The sequence below is a fragment of the Diabrotica undecimpunctata genome, chromosome 3 (genome assembly GCF_040954645.1).
Source record: "Diabrotica undecimpunctata isolate CICGRU chromosome 3, icDiaUnde3, whole genome shotgun sequence".
Classification (NCBI taxonomy): Eukaryota; Metazoa; Arthropoda; class Insecta; order Coleoptera; family Chrysomelidae; genus Diabrotica; species Diabrotica undecimpunctata.
The window spans coordinates 101,753,718-101,772,270 of NC_092805.1; the positions used below are offsets into that span (position 1 = coordinate 101,753,718).

At 33.9% G+C, this 18,553-nt stretch overlaps 2 protein-coding genes across 2 annotated transcripts in view; one reads left to right on the forward strand and one right to left on the reverse strand.

Annotated features, from left to right (window-relative positions):
* Pdp (pyruvate dehydrogenase [acetyl-transferring]-phosphatase 1-like protein, mitochondrial) overlaps positions 1–18,553 on the reverse strand; it is a 101,506-nt gene that overhangs the window by 56,227 nt on the left and 26,726 nt on the right. The window lies entirely within an intron of this gene.
* LOC140435928 (uncharacterized) lies at positions 10,101–14,333 on the forward strand. Its single transcript, XM_072524639.1, has 2 exons — positions 10,101–10,205; positions 13,290–14,333. Exons 1-2 carry the CDS (start codon positions 10,179–10,181, stop codon positions 14,259–14,261), a joined length of 999 nt encoding a protein of 332 aa, XP_072380740.1. The 5' UTR covers positions 10,101–10,178; the 3' UTR covers positions 14,262–14,333.

Consider the following 18,553-nt stretch of genomic DNA (forward strand, 5'->3'; position numbering starts at 1 on the left):
ATGAAAAGGATTTTCAAAATCTATAGAACATAACCTGTCTATTAATTTTATTGTTTTATGTAATAACTGACAGAAAAATATATCTTTTCATGATTGTATCTTTGAACATATCCCATAAACTTTTTGAAACACATGACACTCTAAAATAAAGTAAATTCATTTATTATCACTGGTATCACACGTAGTGACAAATATAAGAGAAAGCTATATTTGCAAAGATATATTAATTGTTTTTTGCTCAGAGCTCCTTTGATTAAGGTATTATAGTTTAATACATTGTAAAAGAAAATGCGTCAGTACGTATTATTTACTTAAAAAACTACTTATGACAAGACAATTCATATTCTTAAAGGAAAAAACAAATATTTTGATCGTATACATTTCAAACACATGGCTTATTCATTATTCTTTCAAATTTATGCAATTAAATAGGAAATTTCCAAAACTGATCAATCCTATCTACGGGGTTCTGCACAAGAACACCAAAAACAAGAAACGCAGTTGTAAATTACATTTACACGTGTTGCTTTAACTGTACAACTATACAACAACAAAAAAAGAGTTAATTTAGTAAAAAACAATCCTTTATAAAAGGTATAGATCGAAAATATCTACCAAAACAGCACAAATAAAACTAAAAGGAAGAAGAGCTTTTTGCCCCTATTGAAGTTGGCAATGGGATAAGGCAGGGAAATTCCCTGAGTTCTCTATTGTTTAACCTGATTATGAATGAAATATTAAAAAAAGAAGACGAAATGCATGGTTATAACAGCAAATTTACTAAGATTGAAATTGGAGCTACAGTTCAGAAAATAGAACAAGTGATTCTATTATCTGGTTCAAATCTGGGAGTTCAAATATCTGGTATCACATTATCTAGCTACCGAAAGCTCTAAACATAAGTGAAATATCAGGTGAATACAGCAAACAGAGCCGCAGGTTGCTTGAAAGAAACAATATGGAGAAATAAAAATTGCGGTAAAGAAATGAAAGGCAGAATTTACAAAACAGCCATCAGACCAGCAATGATATACGCGGCAGAAACACCACCTGACACAGAGAGGACAAAAAAGATTTTAGAAACAGCAGAGATGAAAACACTTGATGGTAAAAGATTATGAGACAGAGCTAGAAGTACAGATATACGTTGTAAAACATCAAGGACTTCGTAAGAAATAGAAGAGTAAAATGGAACGATCATATAAGCCGAATGACAACAAATAGAGTAGTAAAGACGGCAAGAGACGGTCCGACAACGAAAACGATGGAACGACAACTTACTAGAGGCACATTGAAAAACAGACAGACTCATGTCTACATTAAAAGAAGAAGAATAATGCACATAAAAATGAGCCCAAGACTAATGGCTACTAAGGTCCACTGTGACTAATTCTTGAATTTTCTCCTATTGACTTTTGTCAATAATTATTACAGTTGCGTTGCTCTTGTCAGCTGGTAATATTAACATCACCTACTGTCTTATGCATAGTACATATGCAACACACAATACACAAATCTGCTTTGCACAATTTACGTTACACAATCACAATTACGATACAGTTTACAAAAACATATAACACAAAAGAAACGCACAGAACAGTCAGAATTTGATATTTCTAGCGTAAAAACACCACCCTCAGGTTTTTTAGCCACTTACATGCTACGGCCTACAAGATCGAGGGCAAATATGTCAATTTTGAAATGAAAACCTAATAACAAATATCTTTTTTTGTGGCTTAATCCCATATAAACATAAATATTTGAATTAGACAATACAATTTTTATTTACAATTGATTTCGCACGCGTAACTTACATTAAAAATCGATCGTCGCTTCAAGCGTTTTTTTATTTAAAACACTTACACCACATCAACCACGCAGGGTTATTAGTGGGATGACAAACATAATAGTTTTAATACGATTATGTACATTAAATAGTATAATACAATTTTATATCTCTTAAATAATTTAATACATTTAAATTTTTATCTGTCAAGATGGGTTTGAGGTCGTCTGAAATTCCATGCATTCTTCTTTGATTTTGGAAACATGGGCAATCAAGCAGGAAGTGTTTCACTGTCAATGAAGTGAAGCAGTTATTGCAAATTGGCTGTGGATCTTTACTGATTAAAAATTTGTGTGTGACAGCAGTATGACCAATTCTTAAACGGTTTATAATTACTTGATCTCGTCTACTTGTGGGGTTATTCAAAGAGCTGTTCACCTTTGGGCATATTGGGTTTTATTTGGTTACTGAATTTTCCCAGTAATTTTGCCAAATGTCAATGCAATGATCTTTAATCAGATGTTTCATGTCACTATAAGGATATTTTGTAATTTTTGTAGTATCTTCTAAGTTGATACGGCTTGTAGTTGCTAGTTGATATGCTTTTTCATTTCCCCAGATTCCAGTGTGCGATGGTACCCAAATGAAAGCTGTGCCTTTCACATGGAATAAGTGTTTTTTTATTGCTTGTATAATGGGATTTGTTGTATAAATTTGCTTTAATTTCAATAACGCATTAAGTGAATCTGCAATGATGACACACTTCATCGTGTTACTCGTTTTGAAAAAAGTTAATGCTTTTAATATAGCTGTGGTCTCGCCTGTGAGTATACTACAATTTGTAGGTAAGTGTATCGTGTAGGTGTTTACTTCATCAGAATAGTAAGCAGCAGCATGTCCACCTGGGGTTTTAGGGGCGTCGGTAAAGATTTGTAAGTATTTGGGGTAACGGGATATGATTTCTGCAAAAAGATGTTTAATTATCGAGAAGTTTTATATGATTTTGGATACTTTCTTAGTGTTAGGTAAATGGTCAGTAGGCGGGTTGTCCATGGAGGAGAGATTGCATTTGTATATAGCAATAGACTAAGTTGATCCATGTCAAAATTTGTGACTTTTATTTTTTCTATTAGAGGAATACAGTTTGTTGTCTTTTTAAAAGAGATGATGCCAGGGTGAAAAATTTGAGAGAAAAGAGGATGTTGTTTTTGAATTGAAATTTTGACAATGTAGTTTAGTGATAATTGTTGTCGCCTTATGTTTAGAGGTGGCTCTTTAACTAGAACTTGTAAACTACTAGTGGGACTAGTTCTAAATGCACCAAGTGCCAATCTCAAAGCTGTAGATTGAATACTGTTAAGCTTTTTTAAGGCAGTTTTGCTTGCAGAGTTATAACATAACAAATGGAACTAGTTTACTCCTAATGAGTGATTTATATACGTTTATTAATATTTTAGTATCTGCGCCCCAAACTTTATTAAACATAATTTTGAGCATATTTAAGCTAGATTGCAGGAATGTTGTAGATTATTGATATGCAAGTTCCAATTTAAGGTTCTGGTAAAAGTTAAACCTAGAAAATTAACTTCTTCTGATTGTTTTATTGCTAAATTATTTAAAGTTAAGTAAGTGGAATACCGAGATCTGTTTTTTCTGTAGAGAAGTTAAACCCATTTTTTAACGACCAATTTTCAATCTGAGTTAAAAAAATTTGTAAAATTTTAGTTGCCGGTTCTATATTGTTTGATTTAGTATAAACGATGATGTCGTCTGTATAAAGACTGGCTTTAATTGGTGCTCTAATTTCATGAATAACACTATTGATAGTAAATAAGAATAATGTTGGACTTATTATGTAACATTAAGTGATTCCATTATCTAATGTTCTTGTTGAGCTTTTAAGGCCATTTATCCTAATTTCTATAGATCGATTATTTAAAAAATTGTTTACAAATGCTAGTATGTTACCTTGAATCCCGTTATCGCTTAGATTTTTCAAAATGCAGTGTCTCCAAGTTCTCTCAAAAGTTTGGCTTAAGTCAAAAAAATAGCAATCAGTTTTTGGTTGTTTGCAAAAGCTTCATTAATTGAGGTTTGTAAAGTAACATGGTTATCTGACGTCGATCTGCCTCTTCGAAAGCCACTTTGATAAGGGGAAAGGAGATTATTATTTTCCAGGTGCCATACTAGACGAAGGTTTAAAATTTTTTCCAAGATTTTACACATACTACAGGTAAGCGAGATGGGGCGGTAAGAAGTGGGCTTATCTTTAGGTTTATTTGGCTTGATGATGGGAATTATTACTACCTGGGACCAAAGATCAAGAAATTTATGTTTTAGAAAACAAATATTAAATAAATCTAGTAAAACTAGTTTAGCTGTAAATGGTAATATCACCTAAAATTATTTTTGGGTTTTGAATTTGATCTATAAGATTTCTAAATTCTTGTAAATCGAAATCGCTGGGATGAGGCAGATATATATTTCAAATGTTAATATGTTTCTGGTAAGTAACTGTTACAGCTACAGCTTCAAGACTAGTACTTAATGCGATTGGTTTAGCTTGTATATATGTTCTAGTGAAGATAGCTACTCCGCCACTGGCTTAGTGTGCGTTTCTATTTTTTAGAAAACATTGATAATTTCTAAGATTTGTATTGTTATTTTTAAAATGAGTCTCTTGAGGACAAAGTATTTGATAGTTCATTTATTCTTCTTCTTCTGGTTCCTATCCGTTTCGGGTGTTGGAAATCATATTGGCAATCATGACTTTGCTCGCTGCGGCTCATAACAGCTCCGTTGAGGTTTTCTTAAACCATGTTCTTAAATTCCGCAGACATGATATTCTCCTTCTACTGGGTCCTCGCTTACCTTTGACTTTACCTTGCAATATAGACTGCAGCAGGGAGTAACGGTGCTGATTTCTCGTAACGTGTCCCAGATATTGCAATTTTATGCGTTTGATCGTAAACCCAATCTCTGGTTCCTTCTTCATTTTTTCTAGAACTTCCTTGTTCGTTCATTTATTAAAAGTTTTAATTGTTCAATATGGGTGTAAAACCTATTAAGGTTCCACTGTACAATAAAAAAATCTGACAGATTTCCGAATGGGATTGCCGTTCATCGGACTCTTCAATTGAAGATGTTTTATTGGGGTTTAGTTTCTTCTTTAAACGGGTGATGTTGTTTTTTAGTTTTGAATTATGGATATAACAATGGACGAAGTTAAGAATATTGATTAGTGCAGTAGGTTTATTGGAATAATTTTTGGAGATTAATTCGGGATGTTGGGCATGTAATGTGTTTTCTAGGAAATCGCAAATCTCATTATAATTTAGAAATAAATGCGGGCGATCTGTTCTCTATTTTATCCTTTATTGATTCCAGAGAAAGAGTGAGTTTTTCGCGGGAAGTTTTATCTGATTTTTTGGATTTTTTCTTAGGTTTGTTTAGAGTAGGAGGCATAAAAAGTTGTGTGTTAGTTGGAGCATTGTTTTCAATAATGTCTGGAGAGGACGATATTTGCCTTTTAACTTGATTGGTCTTACTGGCAATGTTTATAGAAGGTGTAGATGTTTCCTCTGCTAAATTTTTGGTTAAATTGTTTGTGACTGATGATGTATTGGGAGAAGGGTTTGGGTAGTGTTGGTTATAGGTGCTACTAGAATAGACTCGGTTTCCATTGTTAAATTTGTTTGCTCATTAGATTCCTGAGCTGTTGTTCTAGGTTGGATAGGTGCTAGGGAAGGGTTTAATGGGGTGAGATCAGTTCTGTGAGGACATTCTGCTTCTATGTGACTAATAGTTTTACAATTTGAGCAGTTATATCCATCTATGCAAAGGTACAGACGATACAGGGCGTTGTCATGTGATATATTAAAAGAATCGGGGATAGACATATTTTCTAGGGGAGTGATAAATATTTGCCTTCTAAAACTGAGGACATATACCTATTCTTAAGATAGTCATCTTAGACACAGCAGTGATACCCATCTTTTGTAGTTCTGCTTCTATAATGTTGTTAGGAATAATTCGTAACAACATTATAGAAGCAGAACTACAAAATATGGGTATCGTTGCTGTGTCTACGATGACTATCTTAAGAATAGGCATGCCAGAAACAGAATTGAGTCTATCGGCTGGAGTGATCAATCTTCTTATTTCTATTTGTGACTCTTTTATGTTTACAAATTTCTAGGAGTGGAGAAGTGAGTCGACCGTGCTTTTTGTGGAAAGATAAATACAAATTCGGTTGTTAGAAATTCTTGATGCGAAGATGACATTACGTGGTCCTACTAGTGATCCTACTGCTACGATGTAGTCCTGAATTTTGTTATCTTCCATTCTAGACACGACAATAGCCTGTTCTTTACTACACTGGAATATGAGTTTGAAGATGAGCTTTGTGTTTGATTCATGTTGATTGAGGTAGTGTTATTTAAAGTAATATCGTTTGAAGTCATGATATTTTAAGATGCCGCAAGTACGGCCCTGTCGCCAGTTCGAAAACTGGTCGTCGTTCCGGATCCAGACCCAAACTTATTGGGTGTTACATTTTCACACATTACGTAATGGTTTCGATTATGACTACTTATATATGATAATATCAAACACACCCCTTTTTGGAAATAAAAGAAAAATTCTCTTAAAACGGATTTCCAAACAGAGTAGGACTCTCATTTTTCTTTACAAGTTCGTCCTGTATAATTAGTTTTCGAACTCATTACAGTAGATACAAAGATAACTTTTTTTCCTTAAGATACAGAATGTGTTTGACTGGAAATAATTAAAATGATATAACGTTTATTCAAGAAACGACAAGGTGTTCTTTTGAGATGAAGTTTTTGATTACAATCTTGGCTGTAAGTAGTTTGCGCAATTTGGTTTTATTATTATTATTGGGAGGAATAGCAGATTAATAATTCATTGGTTTGATCTCAGAGTTCCATTCTCAATATCTTATACATACTTCCCTATTTATTGATATCTTTATATGTAACATTTATTTTTCATGGAAGATGTTTTTAACCGGTATATTTATTCTTCGACAATCCTTTATCCTTCTCTCTGTCGGTATTCATTCAATTGTTTCAGGGATCAGTTATCTCTCTTCGGCTATACGCCATCTTCTTCTTTAATTGCCATCTTCCCGACAGAAGCAGGCAATCATCAGCTATTTGGGCTTTGGAGACGGCTACTCTGAGAAACGGGTGGATATACTTTACGATCCCGGTAAAGTTAGGTCTACTACAGGTTCACGATCCTGCCCTGCCTACGTGAGCCGTGGTTTACTCTCACTCCCTTTAACCGAGAGTGTCTCACGTCCCAACCGATCATCCTTGTCAAAGACCCCAAAATTTCCTAACCCATCCTAACATCCGTCTACCAACCCGTACAGGCCAGCGTGGTAGAGAAACGGCCATGAACCCCCATAAAATGAGAAACGATGAAGACGTAAGGCCCTCAGTCTCCGGCAGTCCCTTGAAACTAGGCTATGGTAGCAGTCACGGAGGTAGAGGGACAGAGGGTGCTAATTATCTCCGGAGTGGACCAGGCTACCTCGATAAACGACAATGGCAAAGAATATGGTTTATGGCAACATATAACACCAGAACATTGATGGAGGACGAAAAACTTGAGGAACTTGAAAACGAGCTGAAGCATATAAAATGGGATATACATACTTGGATTATCTGAAGTACGGTGAAAAGGCGAAGAACAAATGATACTTTCGTCGGGAAATCTATTTCACTATAGAGGAGAATCTTCCAATGGTGGCGTCGGATTTATGATTATTAAGGGATTAGTGCAGCCACAACTGAAATATATACGTAACCATTTGCTGAATGGGTTGGACTTATGTAGATGATTTTTTTGAAGAACTTTATGATATACTATATTTTTCGTAGTGTTGACACGTGCGAGAAGTAACGTTGTAGATGGTTTCACTACACGTCAACATACAATTGACTATGAGGGAAACAATTATTTTCTATATTCAGTCCATAAACATTCAAGGATTGGCCTTGTGATTTGTTTATCTATTATGGAGAATGCAAGAAGAATCGTATATTAAATTGGTTTAAATTCATTGACTTATCGGTTGATTTCGTTGGGAATAAGCTACAATATAAGTTTAAAATAATTTTGTTTTTGACGTTTCGATTTCCACTTCGGAAATCGTTCTCAAAATACATTTCCGAGTGGAAATCGAAATTCCAAAAATAAACTTATTTTAAACATATATTGTGGCTTATTCCCAACGAAAATAGTAATTGCATTTAGAATGTCAAAAATTCGACAGAAACGAAATCGAATAATTCAATTCGTCGACAGAAATACGCCCACTACCGGTAACCAGTAATTAATTGCTTGGAGAACTCGACAGAAACATCGTTTATTAATGCAACTTACTTGTTTATCGTCAGTCTTCTTCTTCCTCAGCTTTTCCCTGTTCAGAGGTCGCTGTTCCTTACTCTTATTCGCCACTCATTTTTATCCATCTTCACCTAAACCTCTCTCTCCCAATTCCTCTGCCATACAGTCCTAATATTCTCCTCAGTTTTCCTCTACATCTCTTTCCATCAACTTTTACAGCTCTATCTTCCGTCCCACATAGTTTTCATTTCTACGTCTGACATGACCAAATCATTGCAGTCTCTGTACTGTAAATGCTCTGTACGAAAACAACCGTCAGGTTCCTAATAAAAATATTTCTAAAGCTACCGCCGTAATACTTCAAGTGCCGAACGGTACGTTTTCAATCTTTTATTTTTCATTAGAAAAATAAAAGATTGAAGGTCAAAGATATAAGGTCCCGTTAGATCATGAAACCCCATCGTTTTCTGTCCTCTGTTAAATTTCTATTTGGCCATTTAATTGAACAAAGCTATAGCAGCTTTTGCTAAAAGATTTAATCTTTTACAAATTTCGTATAGCCCAGAGGATTAACGAAAACGATATTATTAAATCGTTTTCGTTCATGGCCACCAAAGCAGGTGGCACCTCTGTACGCTAACCACTGCAATGGTCAAGTTTTAGGAGACATTCGTTGGACTTTCCGAGTTTGAATTTGTATCAGTCCGAGTGTCTGATGAAGCAGGGATATGCTGAAATGAGTCATAATACTCTATTGATATCCAATACCGATTCGAGCATGGAAAGTTAAGCGAATTTGTCCTCCTAGGCCATATATATATATATATATATATATATATATATATATATATATATATATATATATATATATATATATATACATATTTTAGTGGCAAGCTATATACATTATACGTCTCACGTCGTTTGATTTGATGTGTTAAATGTTAGGATTCGGCTAGTTGTTTATTTTGTACTCAGTCAGAGGCCTTCTTTATGCCAATAAAGCAAATTTACCTTGCAGTGTGTCTATTATCATCCATACTGTCATGTGATATTTCGTATGTCGCTATATGTTCATTAATAACGAAGATGCTGTGTAGTGCCCTTTTGGTAGTCACCTTGTTTGTTTTTATATTCGTTATACCTTTCATTTGCTATGTCGCGTGATAGGATTCGATCGATTGTTTATTTTGTGCTCAGTCAGAGGTCTTCTTTAAGTTAAGTTAATAAATCCAAATTTGTCTTATAGTAAATCTATTTTTATCCATAGTCCCTATGATATCTCGTATGTGGCTACACGTTCATTAATAATGAAAATACTGTATAGTGCCCTTTTGATAGTCGCCTTGTTTTTTTTTCTATCTTAATATATTCGTTATATCCTTCCTTTGATTTAACACATCACACGCTTTAATCGGACCAATAACAACGGAGATATGATGTAATGCCCTTTTAGCAATGCCGCCATGTGTGTTTTTTCTGTCTCAACATATTCGCTACCCCCTCTCCTTTCCAATGATGTATCATACGTCACGATCCACCTTATGCAATGAATATTTTAGTAATAAATCAATCTAACCGTATCTTTTCAAGAACAACATATGATTGAAATGTCAGTTCAGGTTTCTTTCCTAGGTGGCGCTAGGAGTTATCCTACCGGACAAACAGTGTAAGTTGTCGTCTTAGCCTTTTATACAGATAGATAATTTTTTAACACTATTTACTTACGCATTATTTGCCAAAATTCCGTTAAGTTACTTCCATGATGATGTCAAATAAACTCCTTTTTGAAAATAAAAGAAAAATTCTCTCTTAAAACGGGTTTCCAAACCGAATAGTACTTTCCGTATAGTATTTTTCTTTACAAGTTCGTTCTGTATAATTATTTCTTAATTCATTACAGTAGATATATAGATAACTTTTTTATTTACCTAAAGATACAGAATGTATTTGTCTGGAAATAATTAAAATGATATAACGTTTATTCAAGAAAACAACAAGGTGTTCGTTTAAGATGAAGTTTTTGATTACAATCTTGGTTGTAAGTAGTTTGGTTAATTTGGTTTTATTTTGATTTTTGAGAGGAATAGCACATTAATAATTCATTGGTTTGATCTCAGAGTTCCATTTCTTATACTTTCCAATTTATTGATTTCTCATATATAATATTTATTTTTCATCTCATATGTTTTTAACCTGTGTTTTTGTTCTTCAACAGTCCTTTATCCTTATGTGTCGGTATTCATTCAATTATTTAAGTAATCAGTTATCTCCATACAGCTATATGAAATAAATCGTATTATTTTTGCTTTCAATCATTACAACGAGTATTATATTTATCCACATAATTCATCATCTGTATAATGTGATAAAGATTTACTAGCTTTAATGAGAGTTAATAACAATATTGTTCTTCTAGTTATATGACCGTTATAGATCGTTATAGACTACCATATTCGCTATCGTGACCTTACTGACAGCAGCTGTAAATAATGATGTAGTAGATTTTCCGTACCATTGTCTTAGATTTTTCAGCCAGGATGTTCTTCTTCTATCTGGACCACGTTTACCTTGGATCTTTCCCTGAATGATCAGATGCAAAAGTTCATATTTTTCGGGATGTCTCATAATGGACCGAAGTATTCCACCTTGCGTCTCTTTGTTATATTGACCAGTTGTGTTGTTTGGTTCAGCCGTCTAATCATTTCTAACTCTGTCGACCTAGCTTATTGTTAGTAGTCGTCTGTATGCCCACATCTCAAAGGCTTCCAAACATTTAAGGATAACCTCTCACTTAGACTCCACTTTCACTTCATACGGTAGAACTGACAAGATATAGTACTATGCAATTCGAACGAGGAGGTCAATAATATGATCGTGGCTGCAAAGTACGTTCCTCATTTTTACAAAATTAGCTCGGGCTTGTTCTATTCGGCTTTTAATTTCTACGGTTGGATCCTAGCTCTCATCGATATTACTACCGAGATATATGAGTTTCTCTACTCTGTTCAGCACAGCATCTCTGACTTTTATACCATCATCCGGTATATAATTTTTTTTTCTACTATTATATATTTAGTTTTCATAACGTTGAGTTTTAATCCATACTGATCGCAGGTTTGTTTTATTTTGTTCATTAGATTTTGAAGGTCTTCTCCGTAACTAGTCAGCACTAAGGTATCGTCGGCATATCTACTAACATATCGGAACGATGGATACATATTCCAATATGTATCATAATTTAATAAATTGAGTTGCTTTTTAAATCCACAATGGAAGATATTTAAAATACGACCTGAACCACTTGTATTCTAAATTACCTGCCAGATGTATTAAGGGTCAGATACCACTGCTTCCAAAACCTTGGTTATTTCCCTCCATTTTTTTCGGTTCCTTGCTTTTTCACAACTATTTCTGGTCTTGCTTTACTAGTTTTAACCATTTCTTATTTTTACTTCTTCTTCTTTTTTTTCCCATTTCTTCTTCTTTCAGTATTGTTTTAACATTTCGGTTCTCTGGCATTCGTATAATGTGACCAAGCTATCTAGCTCTTTGGGCTCGTATTTTTGCCGTAATTATTGGTACCTCATATATTTTTCTTCTTACGGTGCCTACCCGTTCCGGATGTTGGCGATCAGCATAGCTATCCTAACTTAACTTACAGCTATTCGGAATAGTCCGGTTGTAGACGTATTAAACGACTTCCTTAGATTTTGAAGTCAAGATATTCTTCTTCTCCCTGATCCTCTCTTTCCAAATACCTTGCCCTGAAGAATGAGTTGCAATAAGGCATATCTGTGTTTATTTCTCATAATATGACCAAGCTATTCTAATTTTTGCTCTTTGATTGTGTTAGTGATCTCGCATTCCTTGACCATTCTACGTAGAATCTCAATATTAGTCACACGATCCGCCGATGAAATTCGTAAGATGCGCCTGAAACACCACATCTCGAAGGCTTCGAGTTTTCCGAAAGGAGCTTCAGAGAGCGTCCATGCCTCTACTCCGTATAATAATGTAGAAAATACATAGCATCTGATGATAGAGATTTTGTACTAAGTGGTAAATCGTGACTTCTGAAAAGAGACTTCATCTTTACGAACGCTGATCTTGCTTTCCCTATGCGTTGATTTATTTCAGTAGAGTAGTCCCATTAACTGTTGATGTTAGTACCAAGATACGTGTAGCTGTTCACCCTGTCGATTGGCTGTTGGTTTACCAAAAGATGTGTATTTGACATTTCGTGCTTACTAACTTCCATGTACTTTGTTTTATTCGTATTGAGGTCCAGCCCATATTCTCGACTTATATCTGATATGCGCGACATTATTGCTTGTAAACCATCTAGATGGTGTTAAATCGTGGACCTTGAACGAAGATATGTGCAGAAAACTGGAAGCATTGGAGATGTGGATTTGAGACTTAAGATCCCGTGGACTGACCGAGTCACAAATGAGGAGGTCCTCAGAAGAATGAATAAGAATCGAGAAGTACTGACCACCATCAAATCTCGAAAGTTACAGTTCTTCGGACATATTATGCGAAATGAATCCAGATATACTCTCCTTCAAGCCATCCTGCAAGGAAAAATATTTGGAAAACGAGGTCCAGGAAGAAGAACATCTTGGTTAAAGAACCTCAGAATCTGGTTCAATACAACATATGTGCAGCTTTTCTGCGCTGCTCCAGATAAGATAACGATTGCCATGATAATTGCCAACATTCGTAACGGATAGGCACATCAAGAAGAAGAAGAAACCATCTAGGCTATCTGCAAAAACTACTGCGTCGTCAGCATATCGAATGTTGTTCAGAAGCACTTCGTTAACTAAGACGCCTTCCTGTAGTTGTCCCAGTGCTTGCTCGAAGATACGCTCTGAGTAAATGTTAAATAGCATTGGAGACATAATGCATCCTTGTCTCACTCCTCTATCTATGGAGATTATCTCTGTCAACTGGTCATCCACGTTAATGTTGGAAGTTTGGTTGTAATATAAATTATATATAATTCGCAAGTCTCTATCATCCAAGGCCGCTTCTTTCAAGATAAATGTGAGCTTGTCATGTTTTACTGAAAGTCTTCATCAAGCAAACTTTGATTCAATTTATATTTTTTTAATTTTAGGTTGTTCTGGTAGGTTGTACCACAACGAGAGCTGAAATAACGGGACCACCAGGTCAAAATCTTATTAGGTATGTTGGCCAATTACTTGGAAAATGCTTTCAAAACCAAAGCAATGCAGAAGATCAGATATACACGGGAAACAATATATTGGAAGTTTTAAACGCACAAGCTGGTGTTGACCTCTTTCTCCCAACACAAAATGGTATAAAAATCAATGCTGATATTTTTGCTACAATACTCAGTGATTGTATTGAATCCTCCTTACAAGGGCAAGGTACTACACCAATTCGCATAAATAAACGAGATGTGACTCCAGCTCTTACCGCTCTTTTATATGACCAAGAAATGAGTGTTCAAGATATCGACGTGTTCGTCTATTCCAGACAATTAAATCCGAGGTTTAGAAGGGATTTAGCATTTCCATTTAATATGTTTCAAAACGTTATTGCTAACATTATCTTGCAACCACTAATTACTCATGTAAACTCAATTTTTGATGGTATTGATACACTCATTCTTTCTTATTACGTCGATCCTACAACCATAAAAGATCCCATTCAAAGCATTGTTATTAACACTATCAACAACGCAGTTCAAACAGTTTCAGGCATTATAAAAAGCATTAAAGCCCAAATTACCGAATTATTTTCGTCTGTAATCAACGAAGGAACTTCTACGACTACAGCAACGATCCAAGCTAAAAGTACAGGCTTGCAAACAAGAGATACGTTTTCTGATGTTATAGAAAATTTGCTCGTCAAGCCCTTACGGGATATTGTAAATAGTATTCTTCAAACACTTAGAGATATTATTAATTCTTTTTCGGTTCAAGAAAAATCTGATAATCCAATACAAAACGTTATTAACGAATTGACTAACAGCATTACTTCCATATTCCTGCAGCTTATAGATAATGTACAACAACAAGTTGATTCAATTTTAGGAACTTCAACGAGCTCAGTAGCTGTATAAACCAGTGGTCTATTATTTATAGTTAATAAATATTTTTTGATTGTTGCAATAAATATAATGTTTAAAACATAATATACTCTATTATTTTTTAAAATCCTTCGTCGCCAATAAAAAAACCAAAAGAGGGGACTGGTACGAGAAAAAAATACTTCCGTATACAGAGATTACACAATACAAGTAAATAGACTAAATCTAACCTAAAAATTACAGAGAAAAAGCAAATGGTATTTGTAAATTGCAAAAAAGAATGGAGAAGGAAAAACATATCCTTCTATTCTTAAATCACAGATAGAAGATGCCATTGCAGCACAAAAAAGAACAAAGTCGCAGGCTCGGAGAATGTACACTGCGAAATACTAAAGATCCTATGTAAATCAAATAAACAATTCATTGATAATCGAATTTAACAACATATATAATAGCGAAAAAATCAATAAACGTGAGTCAAATAATGATAAATCGCAGTTTGGCTTTCAGAAAGCACATATAACTAGAGAAGCAGTTTTCTCTCTCCAGGTGCTTATACAGCAGTGTAAAGACGCATGTGTATTTGTGCTTTGTGGATTTTAGAAAAACATTTGACAATGTCAATCATGACAAACTAATATATAGTCTACGAAAGACAGTTATTGAAGACAAGGATATTCGCATTGTGGCAAACCTATACTGGGGTTAAACAGCCGAAGTAAAAAATAGGTAATGAACTTGTGAGTTCATCTTAGTTTATGTCATCCTTTAATAAAGTCCTTGAGCGTCGTTTATTACTGTGCTTTAATAAAATAAACGCCTCCTGTATTTAAAATGAATACAGACCAGACAACTTTTATTTAAAGATCCCTTATTTTGACGTAATCTGTCAAAATACGTGTAGAAAGAAAAAATACGTCTAACTTCACTCATATTTATACAGATATTTAAACAAATTTTTTGTATTTGTTTTATTTAACTAATATTGTTTTTAGTATTATTATTCTCAATGAGTAAATCTTCATGATTATTGTTTTACGTTATACCGATAATACTCATAGGTAACAACTCTTTATCCTTTGGGCCAGATAAACTAGTTATGACTAATGGTTCTTCCATATTGTAAGATGAGTATTATGGATTAACTTAATTAAACTTAATTAAAGGTTATGTTTATATTATACGCAAATATTTAATGTCATTTGTCAAAAAAAAAAGATTTCTTTAACATGTTTACAATAACTTTCTTTTAGACATTAAGTATTTTGTACTTTATTAAAGGGTCCTGCTATAAAGGTGGCTGTCATCTTACGGTTTCAATAACTTTCTAATATCAGTATTAATAGATTGAGATGATTTGACAAATAATAACGATAAAGTTTCAACATATCAGATGAAAAGTTATGTCCATGCGGCGGTTTGGAGAATCTCTTCATTTTCCATATACAAACGGCATCCCTGGTGAATGGACAATAATTTTATTTCACGAAATAAAACGCAACGCAATGAGTTGAACCATCACCAACGACAACGTTGAAATGTTAATTTTTCTTAAAGGGAGACATGACAAGATATACAGTATACTCCCTCTATAACGACCAGGTTATTACCAGGTTTCGCTTATAACGAGGTATATTAGATGTCCCGTGAAATTTCTATTGAACTATAACCTTCTATAACGAGGCAAATTTGGTTATAACGAGAGAAAATAAGATCTAGAAACGTGTTTTTTTTACGTTTTTGATCCGGCCGTGGTTATAAATAAATACCCTTTTTAACTGCCTTGCAATGAACTTAACTGTCACCCGCAATAAACTTCTTTACAATAAATTCAACTGTTTCACATCTTTAGAAAATATGATAGATAGAATGATACTGGACAATTTAAAGCAATCAAAAATGACAGACTTCTTCCAATTGCAGAAGCAATAGTTTATGTTATCCTTAAAAACACACTTTATACACGAGATCGACTTATAACGAGGTAATTATTCTGCCATTTGAGTTCTCGTTATAGAGGGAGTCTACTGTAATATTGTTAGGTAGATTTTAAATTCAGCGATACGTCAGAACCTGTTCATTAAAATAAAATAGAATAAAATACATTGAAATAGAATAACATAGAGTAAGATAAAACAAAAAAGAATAAAAAAAAGTACAAAATAAAATATAATAAAAAAATATAAAATAGAATAGCTCTTATCATTGCCGAGATATAGCTATGGGTACGTACTTTTACCATAAGGATAAACATTGTTTCTCGGAAATGGGTCAACAATAAATTGTTTAAAAGTGAAACTGGAACAAACCATGAAGTGGAAATATCCAGGAGTGGCTAGTATACCTGTTGAATACAAAGCACGTGGTGTTCGTGTGTATTAAGGTTAAAAAAAATTGCTTATTACAAGCTTAAATTTTTATTTTAAGAAGATCTTTTCGGAATTAAATCATTCCATCATCAGTTAAATAAAAAGTTGTTAAAAAACATTGTATGGCCACTTAAAAAAAAAAAAAAAACTTTCGAAGGACATCCGTATTAAAATATAATCCTCATGGTTTTATCAAGGTAAATGCAATAGACTTAACTTATTGATTATTAAAAACTGAAGATGGGGGCATCTTACATGACCCCCTGTAGCTGGTGAAGTTTTTTCGACTTACATTACCTCTCTGGAGTCTTGGGCTAACTGAGTTAGCCCAAGACTCCAGAACAGATCAGAGGTAATGTAAGTCGAAAAAACTTCACCAGCTACAGGGGGTTATGTAAGATGCCCCCATCTTCAGTTTTTAATAATCAATAAGTTAAGTCTATTGCATTTACCTTGATAAAACCATGAGGATTATATTTTAATACGGATGTCCTTCGAAAGATTTTTTAAGTGGCCATACAATGTTTTTTAACAACTTTTTATTTAACTGATGATGGAATGATTTAATTCCGAAAAGATCTTCTTAAAATAAAAATTTAAGCTTGTAATAAGCAATTTTTTTTATACCTTAATACACACGAACACCACGTGCTTTGAATAAATTGTTTCTTGGAGTAAAATTTCAGCAATAAATTAGCAATTAATTTCTTGCAGTTCACTTTTCTAGTTCCATCGTTTTTCGTCGATATCTACATTTTTCCAGGGGTGAGTTTTGCACTACGGGATGATGGGGTAATTTTTGGGGATAAGTCAATGTACCAATCAGCAGCAACTAATTAGTAATAAAATATGCCGCCAAGATGGGCTCTCTCTGATGGGCTATCTCTTGCCGAGATATAGTCGGCCTGATAAAATAAATAAGATGGATACTTCGGCATAGTCATATCCACAAAATTGATAGAATTGAACAAATTAATGAAAATTAATGAATAAGCCAACTAGTAGGTAATAAAAGTAAAACCTTAATCGATTATATTATATTAGTAAATCAGACTTAAGTTATTGCATATGGCTCATTCTAGTCCAAAGTTATTAGTGATCATTCGATAATTAGTATTAATGCATTGAAAATAAGTGTATCAAAAGTAATCATTTTATAAAATACATAAATTTAAGTAGCGAAAATTTGTAAAAATAAAGTTTGACCTTTGTCAGGTAGTTGGACCCAGATGATTATCACTGTAGAAGTGTGGACAGCTTTGGAAAAGGCAAGAAAAAGGTGGCTAACAGGTTTGTTTAATAGAATTATGGAAGTAGATCAAATGCTAGACGAATTTAGAAGAAGTATAGTACATAAATATTTACAAAAACAAAGGAAATGTTCAACAATGTATAAACTGCAGGACCATAAAACTACTAAGTCACATCATAAAAATATGGTAGAGAGTAATTGATAGACGAATACATGAAGAAATGCAAATATCCAAAAATCAGTTTGGATTTATGCAAGGCAAATCGAAGACAGATGCTATTTTCATTATAAGCCAACTGACGGAAAAATATAGGAATAAAGAAACAAACGCTCATACGAGATGTTCTGTGGTGGGTGCTCAACAAGAAGTCCCCGGTGAGTATGTGAAGATTGAGAGATATCCTACGGGGTAATATTCCCTGGTGCTTAATGTATGTTTATGATGTAGTAGTTGTGGGAAATACTGAAAGGAATTTAGAACAAAAACTGGAACAGTAAAGACAAGCTCTTGAAGAAAAAGGTTTAAACAAAAAGAAAGAGTTACTACTACAAATAAGATGATAACTTTCGATGGTAAAATGATTTTCAAAAGCAATAATTGTAATTACTTAGAATCTGTATTACAGAGTAATTGAGAAATGGATGGAGATGCATGAGAGGATGGAGCCGTAGAGTTACGGCGAAATTAATAAAGTGAAAGGAAG

Bases quoted from the DNA above. Each gene is read 5' to 3' on its own strand.
- LOC140435928 (XM_072524639.1), top strand. From the start codon at position 10,179: ATGAAGTTTTTGATTACAATCTTGGTT. The intron at 10,206-13,289 runs GTAAGTAGTTTG...TTTTAATTTTAG, and splicing joins TTTTGATTACAATCTTGGTT to GTTGTTCTGGTAGGTTGTAC.